The 16117-nt window shown below is 33.9% G+C and overlaps 1 protein-coding gene across 3 annotated transcripts in view; it reads left to right on the top strand.

Moving 5' to 3' along the window:
- The window catches only part of CSMD3 (CUB and Sushi multiple domains 3), a 1164849-nt gene that overhangs the window by 739256 nt on the left and 409476 nt on the right, over window positions 1–16117 (top strand). For all 3 annotated transcript variants that reach the window (XM_053559351.1, XM_053559349.1, XM_053559348.1), the window contains 2 exons: window positions 1839–1977; window positions 13522–13709. In XM_053559351.1, the coding sequence (XP_053415326.1) occupies window positions 1839–1977; window positions 13522–13709 (327 nt within the window). The remainder of the gene's footprint in view (window positions 1–1838; window positions 1978–13521; window positions 13710–16117) is intronic.

Below are 16117 nucleotides of genomic sequence, written 5' to 3'. Positions count from 1 at the left end.
GTTAATTTAAGCGACTATTATGCACATAATTTTATTTTTGAAATACATAACAACCCTACAGGAAACCTAATTATGAGTCATCAGAACTAAGAAGAGTAAATACTCCTCATGAAAATGGCCTCCTTTGTAAAGCTTTTTAGGAAGTAAAATTAAATTCTACTAAGGAAGGAAATTTAGTTTTTATTAAAGTTCTATCTTATACCAATAACAAGAGAGTTTAAATAAGAAAATTTAAGTCATTGGGAATAATCTCTAATGTATTAAAATGTTGATCTAGTATACGTTTAGTTTAGTCTTTTTTTCCTACTAATTTTTAACATCTCAAAAACTTTTTTCTGCATTTTGTTTTCTGTGTGTACTTCTTGAAAGTAGACTAGGCTGATGTAGCTGGGCTGTTTAATGAAAGGGAGAAGTTCAGAACATAGACTACAGAATAGAAAACAGCTAATCATACCGGGCTTTATTGAGTATGATAGGGCTTTAATCAAACAGCACTATCATACAGGGCTTTCTTTCTTCACACGGAAAGAAGCCACTAATGGGCACAGTAAAATTTGGACCAAAAAAAAGTTCATTCTGGCTATAGATTGGAGGATAGTGTAGATACAGAGACCAATTATGAGTTATTTCTATACTCTAGGGTTGAGAGGGGTAATTTAATCTAAGATGGCAGCCATAGAGCTGGAGAAAATGAGTTCAAGAATGAGTTGGATTTAGGAGTAAATGGTAAGGACATGGAAATAAGAAAACTAAATATTTATAGTTTTCTGTTTTATAAAACTGAATGCATGATGATTTCACTGACCAATACAGGATAAAATGGAAAAGGACCTGTTTTGAGGTCTTATTTCTTAAAAGTTGATTTGAAAATGCTTCTAGGGAGGCCAGGCGATGTGGCTCACACCTGTAATTCTAGCACTCTGGGAGGCTGAGGAGGGTGGATTACCTGAGATCACAGATTCGAGATCAGCCTGAGCAAGAGCAAGAGCCCTATAAACTTTGGCAAGGTTCTTTCCTGAAAATTGGGTTAGTCATCTCCAAACTGAGGCAATCAGTACGTTAAATGACCTAATTAGCACTTACTGGAACTATGATGCTGTCATTGTGATTTCAATTGTGTGTGAGTTTAGGTAAAAAGCAGAGGGTGAATTATTTGAAATGCTAAGCAGAAGATCTGAGTTTCATGTTAAAAAGAAAAGGTATCAAAATATCATTCAGGTCTAAGAAAGGGAATACATGTCTAGGAAATGGTATGATGAAACTATAATTTGAAGGATGTTGTTCTGACAACCGGATTAAAGAAAGAAAGAAGTCAGCAGATGAGAAGTGAGGTAAGATGCTGAATGGATGAAGGCTTAAACTGTAGTAGCAACTCTGGAAAAAGGAAGCCCAAAGTTTTAGACCATGTATAAGGTTAATTAGTAGACTATGATAACATAAATCAGAAAAGTGATAGAAAAGAAACCAATGCTAACAACTTATGGTGCTTTTGTTTTCCTAAACTTTGAAGATGAAGATGAGGGAAGGAGAGAGACATAAGAATGTATTTAAGGGATAGTATTTAGAGATTTGAGAATAATCAATGTATTATTTACGTTCTAAGTATAGACAGCTAATTCATATTTGTAAAAGATAAATTACCTTTTTAGGAAAATAATAATTTAACCGAAGCAATTGACTAGGTGCACCATTACTTTAAAAAATAGTACTAGCATTTAATATTATGTAAGAAGTAAATCCAGAAATTCGTTTTTGAAAATACTGCTATTACTAAGAGTAATTTCTGCAATGTATTCTAAAATCCTTGTTCTTACTAGTTTTTTGATTTCATTTTTCAGCTCCATGTGGTGGCCATTTTTCAGCTCCCAGCGGCGTGATTCTGTCACCAGGATGGCCCGGATACTATAAAGACTCTTTGAATTGTGAGTGGGTGATTGAAGCTGAACCCGGACACTCTATCAAAATTACATTTGAAAGGTCTCTGAAAATATTTGTCTTTCCTTCTAAAGAAAAGATTACCTAAAATATAGTTGACACTCTGTGTCATTTACCAATCAATGTATAATTTAGTCCGTTGTGCCTTGAATGCTTTAGACTGTTAGCCCTCTTTTAACCTTACTGCTTGTTTTCAAGTTAATTTTCTATTTGTTTAATGCTGTATCAGTACTATTGAAATAAGCAAGTTTGACCTTTTTTCTTTATGTGTATGCACTCTACTGAGATAGGAACATGTGACCTTTAACTTAATGAGTTTAGTTGTCCTATATTTTGAAGGGCCTGTGAATTTTGCTCTGCTAGATTTCAAGAGGCAAAGATTCTATAAACACATTTAAATTGATATTAGACTGTAGTCTAAGACACTTATGAACACTATCCATGTACCTACAATGACAAATCCTTTTGAAAAATGGCTGTGTCAAGTAGTGTGTATTAATGATTGGGCAGTTGACCTTTTATTTCCCCTAGGAAATTTAGTATTACTGATCAAATAATCTATATCATGAAAGGATGTAATATTGAATTTTTAGAACGTTAAAAGAATAAAGCTTCTCTGGTCTATTATTGGATGACAATTCATAAATCAAAATAGAATTTTTATATAATTTCCCTATTATATTGCTGTCTTTTCTTCCAACTCCTGTCTTAAAAATCTCTTAAAATAGGGATCCACGTGATAAACACATGAAAATTGCAGATTATCTTTATTATGGCCTAATGATTGAACTTTACAAACTTAACATGGTCCTTGCATAACACAAGAGGGTCTTTATTGAATTTGTCTATTCATGCTAATGTTAAAATTTTCATTAAAGACAACAGATTCAGTTTTCAACAGATGCAAAATATTAAACATTTCAAAATCATCCTACTGTTTTTATTTTAATTAAAAAAAATTAGTTTTGTTTTGTTTTTTACTTTTTTAAACTTTAGACAAATTACATTTAGCAGAGTTTATTTAAGCATAGAACGATTTATAAATCAGGTAGCACCCTGAATCAGTATAGGTTCAGAAAGATCCACTTGGAAAAGTAGGCAGGCATCTTTACAGGTGGAAAAAGGAATGACATGCAGAAACAACTTGATTGGTTATAGCTTAGCAATTACATTACATGTGGACATGATCTGATCATGTGGAAGCTATGATTGGCTGAAGCTTGACTACTGTGACTGGCTAACACTCAGCTATTTATTACACGTGTATACTTTTAGTTAAGTTGCAATTTGCTATGAGGAATTCAAAGTTCAAAGGATGCTTTGAGCCACATTTACTTTAATTTAACATGAACTTTCTATGACAACAAAAACTTACCTTGGCTGTATTAGTTTGCTAGGGTTACCATGACCAAGTACCACAAACTAGGGGGCATTAACAACAGAAATTCAGTCTCCCCCAGTTCTGGAGACTACAAGTTCAATATCAAAGTTTCCTCAATTGTTTCTTCCAGTGTCTCTTCTTGTTTATAGAAGCCTGCCTTCTCCATTTATCTCTGTATGGTCTTCTGTATGTTTCTGTATCCTAATCTTCTCTTCTTGTAATGACACCAGTTATGTTGGATTGGAGTCTACCCACATGATCTCATTTTATTTTCATTAAGTCTTTAAAAGGCCCTTTGTGCAAATACAGTCACATTCTTAGGTACTGGGGTTAAGATGTTAACATACTAATTTGGGGGTGCATAATTCATACAAATAACAATCATCTACACATTTTAAAAAAGATTTCATTTGCAATAATTGGCAAGATTTTGTTGTTGTTGTTATCTTAAAACCATATCCTCTATTTAGTGGTTTACATAGCTTATGTTGCCATAGCAATTTTTTAAAGTTGAAAACATCAACACAATAAAAATCTTAGAAGAAACTGTGGAGAAAACTCTTGGTAATGTTGGACTGGGGAAAGATTTTATGACAAAGACTTCAGTGTCCATTCCAACAACAACAGAAATTAACAAATGGGACTTACTTAAGCTGAAAAGCTTTTGCACAGCTAAGGACACAACAAGGAAAGCAAAAAGACAATCTTTACAATGGGAAAAGATATTTGCATGTTATGAATCTGGCAAAGGGTTGATAACTAGTATCCACAGAGAACTCAATTTAATCAACAGAAAAAGAGTAAATAATCCCATCTACCTCTGAGCAAGAGAAATGAACCAAACCTTCCCTGATGAAGACAGATGAATGGCTAACAAACATTTGAAAAAATGTTCATTGTCCCTAGTTATCAGAGAAATGCAAATCAAAACCACCCTAAAATATCATCTAACCCCAGTGAGAATAGCCCATATCACAAAGTCTCAAAGCTGTAAATGCTGGCATGGATGTGGAGAGAAGGGAACACTTTTATACTGCTGGTGGGACTGCAAATTAATACAACCTTTTTGGAAAGAAGTATGGAGAATCCTCAAAGAACTCAAATTAGTCATCCTATTTGATCCTGCAATCCCAGTACCAGAAGAAAAAAATCCTTTTATCATAAGGACATTTGCACTCAACTGTTTATTGCAGCTCAATTTACAATCATCAAAACATGGACACAACCTAAATGCCCACCATCCCAGGAATGGATTAACAAGCTATTACACTGGAGACTTTACATCTTTTGTATTAACCTGGATAGAGGTAGAACACATTCTTCTTAGTAAAGAATCACAAGAATAGAGAAGCAAGAATCCAATGTTCTCAATTCTAATGTGAAAGCTGTGGATGATCTAATAGAAGGGGAGCAGTAGGTGAATGAGGGGTTGGGGAAAGAGGACAAGGGAAGGGGGTGGGGGTTCACAGTGTATGGCACACCTCTTGGGGATGGGACACAATTACAAGAGGGACTTTACCTAAGAACCACAATCAGTGTAACCTAATTCTTTGTACCCTCAATGAATCCCAAACAATAAAAAAAAAAGAAAGAAAAGATGAAAACCATTTATTCATTATCAAATCTTCATAAACTATTGTTGTTTCATGAATGTGGAATCCAAATTAACCAACCTTAATTGATTACATAGGTCTATTTAGTTTGGAATATATAATACACCATGATATTATTGATCCTACTATTGAATGATTTTTAAAAGCGATATTGACTTGGGACAATAGAAAAAGTATTTAGTCCATATTTTTAGTTTGTTAAATGTAGAGCATTGCATTTGAGAAATAAGCATATTTATCAGTCTGTCATAATTAGTCTTTTTAAATGAATTCATATATGTCAAGTACATAATTTTAGAATTTCGTATTGTGGACTTAACATTGTTTTGTATCAGGAGGTATGATTCAAAGGTAATTGAAAATGTATTACTTTTATATCTCATTATACAGTTGTGTATAATTCATAGCATCTATCACCCAGATAGTTTCCACCAGTCATTACTCTTCAGTGTTCAAAAAAGAAAAAGCTTTAGCCTCATCTCATATACAGAGGGAAGTCTAGTTCCTCTTTAAATTTTTACAGAATTCCTGGTGGTACTTTCATTTCCTTCTGACTTTGAATCCTGCTCCTAGAGACTTCACACTTGTGAGAGACTGAGGCTGCCCCCTCTCAGCATTGCTCTACTTATTATTAGTACCACTTTCCTTCTCAGAAAAATTATAATACAAGGGACAGCCAAAGGAGGTGATTGCACATATATTCATGATAATTTAACATTTACTAAGTCTACGGTGTCCTATTTTTCCTTACAATCCCTATCACGAAAAGAATTGCTTGTTATCTCTTCATTTCCCTTTTATCGCAAACCCTTCTTAGACTCAAATCTCTTCTGACTCTAGAATCTTTAACCCTGACTTACCATCCCTTCTCACCCCTTCCAGTATATAGCAGGGTGTGTTTCAAAATAACTGTTACTTTAGTATGCAGAGCAATTTATTTGTTTCTCTGAGCTTCCTACTAGATGATGTTGGGAGGCAGGAACACACTTTGCCCATCTTTCAAACATGATCATTCATTTTTTTTTTCCTAAATAAAGAGAAATATTCTCCCATGAAGAATTTACTATTTCTCTACCTTCCAGCTAATTGAAACTGCACCATCTTTTAAAATAAGAGTTTCTTTATATTCAATTTTAAAATGCTAAATAAGCCTAAAGCAATTAGTTTGTCCTTTGTGGACAACAAAGTGTATTATTATTGTTGAAAAGCATCTCCTGGTTTCCTAATGAGAGTCATTAATCATCATTAAATAAATAGATTAAACACCTGGTATCTTTCCATCGAAAGTCAGATACTTAGAATTGCCTACTTGAGAAACAGTTTGATTGCAAAGCAATGCCTATAATTCAGAGCAGCCATACTTAGACTTTTGCTTTTGGACTTTTGTTTGGAGGCACTATTTTCTCTGTCCAAAAATTTTAACATTTATCTACTATCCTTCCCCATACAATAGGCCAATATGGTATCGTTTCTGCTTGTTTACCTTTTTTAAATTCTCTTAGAAATCTCTAAAGTACAGCCTGTATCTTAAGTTAGCCCTTCCACACTTAATTTTCTAGTGAAATGTCTCTAGCCATTTTTATAATATTTAACATGAGTTTAAAAAAAATAATTCGTATAAATATATTTACTTTGCACATTTTACTCTGCCACTTTATTATTCTCTTATCTGATTGTTAAAGACACAAATCTTTTAAATTAAGCTGAAAGTGAGAAAATCTAATGGAAAAGTGATTTTCAGTCTTGAAATAGTAACAATAATCAGTCTTGGAGGTGAACCAGAACAGGCTTGAGATGAGGAGAGATTCCTAGAGCCAAAAGAATTTGGCTTCTTTCCATGAACATCGTGCAGCAAGACTTGTCCACTGTGCCTCATTTCTTAATCCCAAAATTATCCACTCAGGTAAATCATACATCTCATAGCTTCTTCACCTCTTTGACACCAACCATTTATAAAACGATTTCTTATTGATTAACCCAAACACTGGAAGAGTCAGAATTAGAATTTTTTAAAAGTTTACCAGTGGTATTTTCAGTATTTTAGAATAAACAGTGAACAGCCTCATCAATGTATTTCTTTTGAATCATACCTTAAATAACTAAAATAAATCAAGTCCCAAATCCTCGTAAATATTCTTTTTTGTTTTGTTTTGTTTTATGTTTTTTGAGAGAGTCTCACTTTGTTGCCCTGGATAGAATACTGTGGCGTCAAAGCTCACAGCAACCTCTAACTCTTGGGCTCAAGAGATTCTCTTTGCCTCAGCTTCCCAAGTAGCTGGGACTACAGGCACCCATCACAACGCCTGGCTATTTTTTTTTTTATGTTTTATAAATATGATTTTATTATAACATTCTAATAAAAGTAACTGGAGGAGGAATCCTCAAAAATTTTTTTTAGGAACGCTCACAGTAAATACACTAAATTTTCTCCCTGTACTATCTACTCTTAGTGCAACTATCTCAGATCTTGTTCACAATCACATTTCATTTAGATTGCATCATTAGCATCCTAGCTGTTGTCCTTGTCTCCAGCCTCCACCCTGATATATACTTGGGATACATACTCCACATTACTATCATAGCTATCTTTTTTCAATTGGTATATGAGAAGCCTTTATGTTAAAAATTCAATTCCCTTATCTCATCCCCTTAAGAGTAAAATGCCTCAGTATCTCCACTGAGGTCTTTAATTTTTTCTCTTGTCTTTTTATTTTCTCCCCTTCTATTTCCACCACCGTTTCCCCTACACAAACACACACACACACACACACACACACACACACACGCGCGCGCGCGCGCGCGCGCACGCACGTGCAAAACACTGCAGCCAAATTACTTGCAGTTTCCAAAACAGCCAGGTCATCTTCTCTGAGACTTTGCTGCTTGTTCCCACTGCCTGGAGACTTCCTGGCTTTTGTCCTGCTTCACCTCCTTTTTTATTTCACCTCACTTTTTTTTTTTTTTTCATTTTAATGTAACTCTCTTTCCTCAGAGAAAATTTCCCTGACTGCTCCAGTTGAGTTAGGTAAATTAATACAGCTCTGTGCAGACATTTACTGTCTTTTGTACAAGTGGAAATCCACTAATCCATTCCCTAGAAATGGAAGTCCTTGAGTGAAGTTTACTTTTTTCCTGCTATCCCATAATTTAAATACTATGATGTAGAACTAATAATACTTAAGTACTGATACAAAGACAACACATCTTATGCTACATAAGGGAATGAGAGGAGGAAAACAAAGATATTTGCCAAATATGTATGTACACATAGATGTACTGATAACAAAATGAGGAAATACTCATGACAAGGAGGAAGAAAAATGCTTCTCATTCCCGGTTTATAGGGCTTACCCCAAGAACAGTTTAAGTTTACCTTTGATGCTTTCCTTCCCACTTCTTTCTGCATTCCTCTTTATCAGCCTCCCATGTCTAGGTTTCTCTTGACGAGTTGAATTTCAAGCATTGTAAGGCCTACAGTTCTTGTGTGGTTCTTTTTGTAAAATGGGAAATCTGTGTCACATTATTCCTTTTCTAGGTATATATGAGAAAGCTCAGTCCCATTACTACTTAATCACTAACTTCAAGATTTGAAATTTAATTTGCTTTTATAAACGGGTATCTGAAATCATCATTCTTCACCACCAGATGAGCCTAATTCATTAAGTAAGCACTTTTAGATGGAGTGGAATACTTCTCAGTAAAATTTCATTTGTTCTTCTATGGTGTGTTTAACTTACCATTTCTGTACAATGAAAACAAGTCTAGATAGTATGTATCTGAGACTAAAAATTACCTCACATTAAGTGGCTCCATCAAGTCACTTAGATACCATGGATCCTTTATGTACTACAATGATCCCAGAGAAGAAATTTTATTTTAATATTTATCATCAGTTCTTATGTTAAAAGAATTCTCACAAAGATTTTTTTTGTTTTTTTGGAGACAGTCTCACTATGTCACCCTGGATAGAATGCCGTAGCGTCACAGCTCACAGCAAACGCCTGGCTATTTTTAGAGACAAGGTCTCGCTCTGGCTCAGGCTGGTCTTGAACCAGTGAGCTCAGCCAGTCCATCCACCTCGGCTTCACAGAGTACTAGGATTTCTGGTGTGAGCCACCACTCCCAGCCAAATCCTCTTAAATGTTCTAAACTAAAATCTTCTTTCTGGGGCTTAAGCCGTCTATTTGCCCTTCTCTTAGTCATACACAAAAGCCCCTACATTTTTTGGTTTGAGCTATTTGAAAGAAAATGTTACTTAAATATCTTCTCTCATGTAGTCTTTTCTCTTCTTCTTCTTCCCCTCCCTCTCCTCCTCCCTCTCCCCTTCCCCTCCCCCTCCTCCTCCACCTCCTTCTTCTTGAGATAGAGTCTCACTATGTCGCCCTGGGTAGAGTACAGTAGTGTCACAGCTCACAGCCACCTCAAACTCTTGGGCTTAAGCAATTCTCTTGCCTCAGCCTCCCAACTAAAGGCACCCGACGCAATACCCGGCTATTTTTTTGTTGCAGTTGTCATGTTGTTTAGCTGGCCACAGGGCTGGGTTCGAACCTGCCAGCCTCAGTGTATGTGGCCGGCACCGTAACCACTGGGCTATGGGCACTGAGCCTCATTTAGTCTTTTCTAAGGACCCTTCAAGTCTATGAGATTATGTTTGAGGGATATCTACACTCCATGCACTTCTAAAGAAAATTGCTTCTTTTAAGATAATATCTTACCTAGGAATCACATGATTAGGAGTAACTCAGTAGCAAAGGAGTGAACAAGATAGTTCAAGGCAAAAATAAGGGAGTTTTATCCACTTGGTTAGTGACATAAAGTATATTTACTTTGAAATCAAACTTAAGTTATCTACCATTTCCTTGTTAAGTGTCATTGTAATGTCTCAGTTCTTTATTTTTCTCTACGGGTCATTCTGATAGCCAGGATATCATTTTTGAAGTATCTAATACCTACTAGGTTCTTGAAAAAAAAAAAATCCCCATCTGATTTCCAGCTAAACTCTTGTAAGGACACTGGTTGCCAACTCTTTAATAATTTATCTTATTATGAAAATATTTTTGTAGAACATGGTACCAAGTAAGAATTCATTTATTATAGAGTTATGTCACTTATCTTCCACTATTCATGAGTAACTAACGTTGGTTGAAAATGAAAATATTTTTAAATCTTTTATATTCCCAAATGTAAGCAATTTATTAGTATTAATATTCAGAAATAGAAGAAAAATGCTTTTTACAAACATGTTAGTCATTAGATGTCTCCTTGAGCTTGTCTCAAGCAGTTTAAGCCAATGAAATCTTAAGAAATACGATTTCCTATCAAATGCAAAACAAAATAGCAATAACATCAAAAAAGTATGTTTCCTTAACTGTTCAGCTGCTTCTCAACACATACAGACATTTCTCAGGTTTGCAAAGAAATTTTTGCTTTTGTCTCTTTCCACAGTTCCTAAGTTTTCTCAGTATGTGGCAGCTTCTAACTCTAAGTTAGAGGAATTCATTTTATTGTCATCCAAAATCTGTCTTTCTATTCACTTTCCAGTCCTCAACTTCCTTACTGCATGGTATCACAATCACTTTTCCAGGGAATATGTTTTTTTTTTAAGTTAATGGTGACGATTTCAATTTGGTTAGAATGGGTTTGGATTACATCAAGAATGTTTTTTAAAGACAACAAAAATTGAATAAGATTAGATGTAATTTCATTTTAATGTCATCCAGTGGTTCCATAATATTTGCTTATCATAAACAATATATTTAATGTCATAAACTAACTCTAGATTGAGGCAATTTGTAAGAAATTTCTACAACTCCCTCTTAAAACACAAAATGAAAGAAATTCGATTTATTGTGTAACCCTATCCTATTTCACTTGTTATTATATTTTTATAGTTCCTTAGGGCAAATCTGTGATGATTTTCTTTTTAAAGATTCACTGCTACTGAACAATGTTCTTTATATCACCAGTTAATGTTGTTATTCTATTAAGAATTAAGTCTCTTTATGTTTCAATTCAAAGTAATCCTTGATACTTGTGTGCATTTTAATTTGGCTGTTGTCAGCTGACTAGCTATCAAAGTGAAACTCCAATTTCAATATTCACGACAGACTTTCTACAATGCAACTGAATAATGGATTCACAGCGCTTAACTGCCTGATTGCTTATTTAAAGGACTTAGTGTTTTTCTATATCTTTCCTCTTCTACAATATATTACTGAAAAACTTTTTAGACAAACCCAATATATTCCAAGTTACAAAACTGGAAGATAAATTTACAAAATGTGTGCATTTACTTAGTTTATTGCAATAAGATGTAACAGTGGTACAAACTGAAAAATATTTCAATTATACTTCTCATATTAGTATTAAATTATATAATTAATGTTAACTACTCATATGCCTTGTTCATAATCATATCAGAAATTGATATGATAGAATGAAATAGAGTTTCTAACTTTTATCCATTAATTAGTTCTAGGCATTTAACCAAGTTTGAGTATTAATTGTTTTGTTTTTATTCTTTTGAAAATAATTAATCTTGTATCATATACTGAAAAATATTTGTAGATGTGTCAAACTGAAAATCATTTTTTATTTATTTTTTTTTTATTTTTTAGACAGTCTTACTCTGTAACTCTGGGTAGAGTACTAAGGCATCATAGCTCACAGCAACCTCAAACTTTTGGTCTCCAGCAATCCTCTTGTCTCAGTCTCCCAAGTAGCTTGCGCTACCACACCTGGCTAGTTTTTCTATTTTTAGTAAAAGACATGGTCTCCCTCTTTCTCAAGCTAGTTTCAAACTCTTCAACTCCAGCATTCCGCCCCACTCAGCCTCCCAGAGTGCTAGGATTACAGGCATTAGCCTGTGTGACCCACTGAAAATTATTTTTTAAATTGTACCAGAGATAATAGAGAAATAAAGTACTGAAAATGTATTGGGAAATGCATTCTAAATGGGTGAAAATACATGGCTAATGCTAAAGCGTTCAGTTGTGAATATATTAAACTTTTTTTTGTAAAGTTGATAACTACTCCAGAGAAAAGAAATATATATATTTTTTGGTTTTTAAATATGTTGATTCTTTCATATATCTATGAATATTTATTGAGTGTCTGCCATAAAGCATTGATAAAAATGTTGACTTCACAAAGCTTCTAAACTCTTAAGGAACACAGTTGTCAAAAAGCAAGCACTACTGTGATTTGTGTCACAAAGACACAGTAAATGGTGGCAACAGAACAGAGGAAGTAACTTACAGTATGAGATCAGGGGAGATCTTCCTATGGACATATCTAAACTGAAACTGAAAGATGGGTAGATTAATCTCGATGATAGTAAGGAAAAGAATTTCCTGGGCTGCAGGATTAGCATAAGCAAGAGAATACAATTCTTAACATTCCATAATTCCATGTAAAGCTTTTTCTCACAGCTAAGATCTCTGATCCAGATTCAGAATGTGGTATAACATTAAAATGCAAGAAAATCAAACAAAAGCTATTTATTAATATGTACTGTGTGTTCCACATATTAAAAGTAGTACTGTGTTGATTGCAGTTAATATAATGGTTGTATGATTTAAAAAAATTGAAAGAGCAGAAAACCACCAAAGATATAATGATAAAATCAGGCAGTGTAGTATAGTGGCTAAGGGCAGAGAGACTCGGTTTTCAGGTCTTTTTCTATTATTTAAGAATATACTATTTGAGTTCTGAAGCCCTCAGTTTACTAACTTAAAAACTAGTTATAATAGTATGAGCTAACCCCCTTGGGGGTTAGTGGGAGGATCAAATCAATTAATGTAGAAAAAGTATTTGCTAAATGTTCAGGCATTTAATAAAATCAAATATATCATCATTAGTCACTGTGTACTTAATTGGAACTATTGTTTTCAAATATAGACTACACAAAATTTTAAATGGACAAAAATAGATTTCTCAGAAAAGCATTATATTACATATTATTTAAGAAGCTTGAATAAAAAATTTATAAAAGCAGATGTGAAATTTGAAATTTACATATTGTTAACATGAAAATCTGATTATAGGATTGAAAATAAATATAAATCACATAATTTTCCATAGATATGAGGAAAGAAACAAAAAGTGAGTCCAAAAATGTGCTTAGTTCTTGAACAAGCCATTTATTGACTGAGGATAATCCAGACCTTTAAAGAATTCTTACGAACAACAAATATATACATGTACCTTTTTAATAATAATTTTCCATAGTTTAGCCAGGAGTTGTGGCGGGCGCCTGTAGTCCCAGCTACTCGGGAGGCTGAGGCAAGAGAATCACTTAAGCCCAGGAGTTGGAGGTTGCTGTGAGCTGTGTGAGGCCACGGCACTCTACCAAGGGCCATAAAGTGAGACTCTGTCTCTACAAAAAAAAAAAAAAATAATAATTTTCCATAGTAATAAGAGCTATACCTTTGGTATTCACAAGTGACAAAGTCTTAAATGATGACTTAGATATTAGATAAGTTAAATAAAATTATAAAATTGTAAATGATAATTTAAATACCAATGTAAAGATTATTTTTTCTATATAGTTGTGCTAATGAGTATATTGTTATATGTGTCTCTGAATTTTAGATTTCAGACTGAGCTGAATTATGATGTTCTGGAAGTTCATGATGGGCCAAATCTTCTGTCACCTTTGCTTGGATCTTACAACGGCACACAAGTGCCCCAGTTTCTATTTAGCAGCAGTAATTTTATATACCTTCTGTTTACAACAGACAATAGCCGTTCCAATAATGGTTTCAAGATTCATTATGAAAGTAAGTAATGACAGAATTTTTTTCGTCTTTCCATTGTGTTTGTCCTACATTTGGTATCATCACTGCATTATTAAGAGAACTAGTTCTCCTAGCACCATTTGCTGAATAGAGATTCTTTTCCCCAGGGTATACTTCTGTTTGGTTTAATCTTAGATCAGATGGCAATATGAGGCTGGTTTCATCTCTAGATTCTCTATTATGTTTCATAGATCTATGTCTCTGTTTTCATGCCAATACCATGCTGTTTTAATCACTGTGGACTTGTAGTATAACCTGAAGTCTGGTAAAGTGATACCTCCAGATTTGTTTCTATTGCTAAGAATTGCCTTGGCTATATGGCATTTTTTTCTGGTTTCATACAAAACAAATAACTATTTTTTCGATTTCTTCAAAGTATGATGTTGGTATTTTAATAAGGATTGCATTAAATCTGTAGATTGCTTAGGGTAAAAGACTTAAACTGGATGCACATCTCTTACCACTTACAAAAATTATCTCACAATGGATAAAAGATTTAAATCTAAGACATGAAATAATAAAAACCCTAGAAGAAAGTATGTGAAAAACTCTTTACGCTATTAACCTGGGGAAAGCTTGGCAATCGCAAGAATGACAAAAATAAATAAATTGGATTTAATTAAGCTAAAAAGCTTCTGCACAGCTAAGAACACAACAATTAAAGCAAATAGACAATCTTCATAATGGGAAAAGATATTTGCGTGTTATGAACCTGACAAAGGGTTGATCACCAGAACCTATAGAGAACTCAAATCAATCAAGGAAAAAAGAATAAACATCCTATTTATCATTAGGCAAGAGATAGGAACAGAGCCTTCTCTAAAGAACACAGACTAATGACAAACAAACACATGAAAAAAATGCTCATTGTCCCTAATTATCAGAGAAATGCAAATAAAAATAACCTTGAGATATCACCTAACCCCAGGGAGAATAGCACCCAAGGCTGCAGATGCTGGCCATGGTGTGGAATAAAGGGAACACTTCTCCAATGTTGGTTGGATTGCAAACTAATGCAGCCTCTTTGAAAAGAAGTATGGAAAAGCCTCAAAGAACTGAAAGTAGACCCATTACCAGGTATCTGTGCAGAAGAAAAAAAAATCATTTTATCATGAGGACATTTTGCACTACAATGTTTATTGCAGCTCAAATCACAATCACCAAGATGTGGAATCAACCCAAGTGCTTATCAACACACGAATGGATTAATAAGCTGTGGTGAATGTGTACCATGGAGTACTATTCAGCCATAAATAAGATGGAGACTTTGCATCTTTTGTATTATCCTGGATGGAGTTGGAGAACATTCTGCTTAGTAAAGTATCACAGAATGGAAAAGCAAGTATCCAATATACTCAATACTAATACAAACCAGATAGATGAATAAATACAGGCCCACACTAGAGAAAAGACACAAATATATTATAGCAAAGAGGAGGAAAGAGGCTGGGGAGGGGAGGGGCCAGAAAGGAGGAGGGTTGGTGTGAGGAGGGAGAGCCATTGGTAGTATCTCACCTAAGGTGCACCTTGTGAAGGTGTTCAGCGCTCCTCCTGGGTGAATGGCCTAACTACAACTTGAACTTTACCTTAGAATCGAAAATAATGTAACCTAAACATCTGTACCCTCATATTAATTTTTAATAAAAAAAAATCACACAATTAAACTCAAGTGGGGAAGAGAAGGAAGATTGGTGTGCTCTGAACTAACAGGCAAAATGAAAGTGTGTATGGCACACCTTCCCAGTGAAGGACACAGCTCCAACTTGGCCTCTACCTAACAAACAAACAATGGAACTGAATTATCTGTACCCTTATATTAATCTGAAATTAAAAAACATGACTTCTGTGTTCTGTCAATTGGCTTACAAGTGAACTTTTTGAATAAACTCCAATTTTAAAAAGAGAGAACTAGTAGCTTTATTTATTTATTATAAATCAAAGCTTTTCTTAATCAATAAGCGTGCTAATGGTTTATAAGGTGTGTGTATTAGTAAATTATGCAATATATTTTCAAGCAATATTTACCTAATATCATTAGAAGAGAAAATGTTGGAAGTATCAAATAATTATTTAAAAATCAGTTCATGTAATAATTACATTTTAGACTTTTAAAGGACAGATAATAGGCAATACATTTTAGTCCAAAATATAAGAAGACATATTCTTCTTTTAGCATTTATTTCACAAATTCAATTATTCTTTTATATTTTACTCACACAAATCGCACACAATTTTCATTTAAAATATTCAATTTTGTTATTTTGTATAAAAGACTGAAATCATATTAATTTGAAGAGATGTGTACACATACATTCAAATATTATTAACATAACCAGTAAGAGACTGTATTAAAACAAGCTGTAATTCAGAATATTGGAATTAGTTAATAA

Source organism: Nycticebus coucang, chromosome 13 (assembly GCF_027406575.1).
Source record: "Nycticebus coucang isolate mNycCou1 chromosome 13, mNycCou1.pri, whole genome shotgun sequence".
NCBI classification, from domain to species: domain Eukaryota; kingdom Metazoa; phylum Chordata; class Mammalia; order Primates; family Lorisidae; genus Nycticebus; species Nycticebus coucang.
This window is presented reverse-complemented; position numbering and strand designations above follow the sequence as displayed.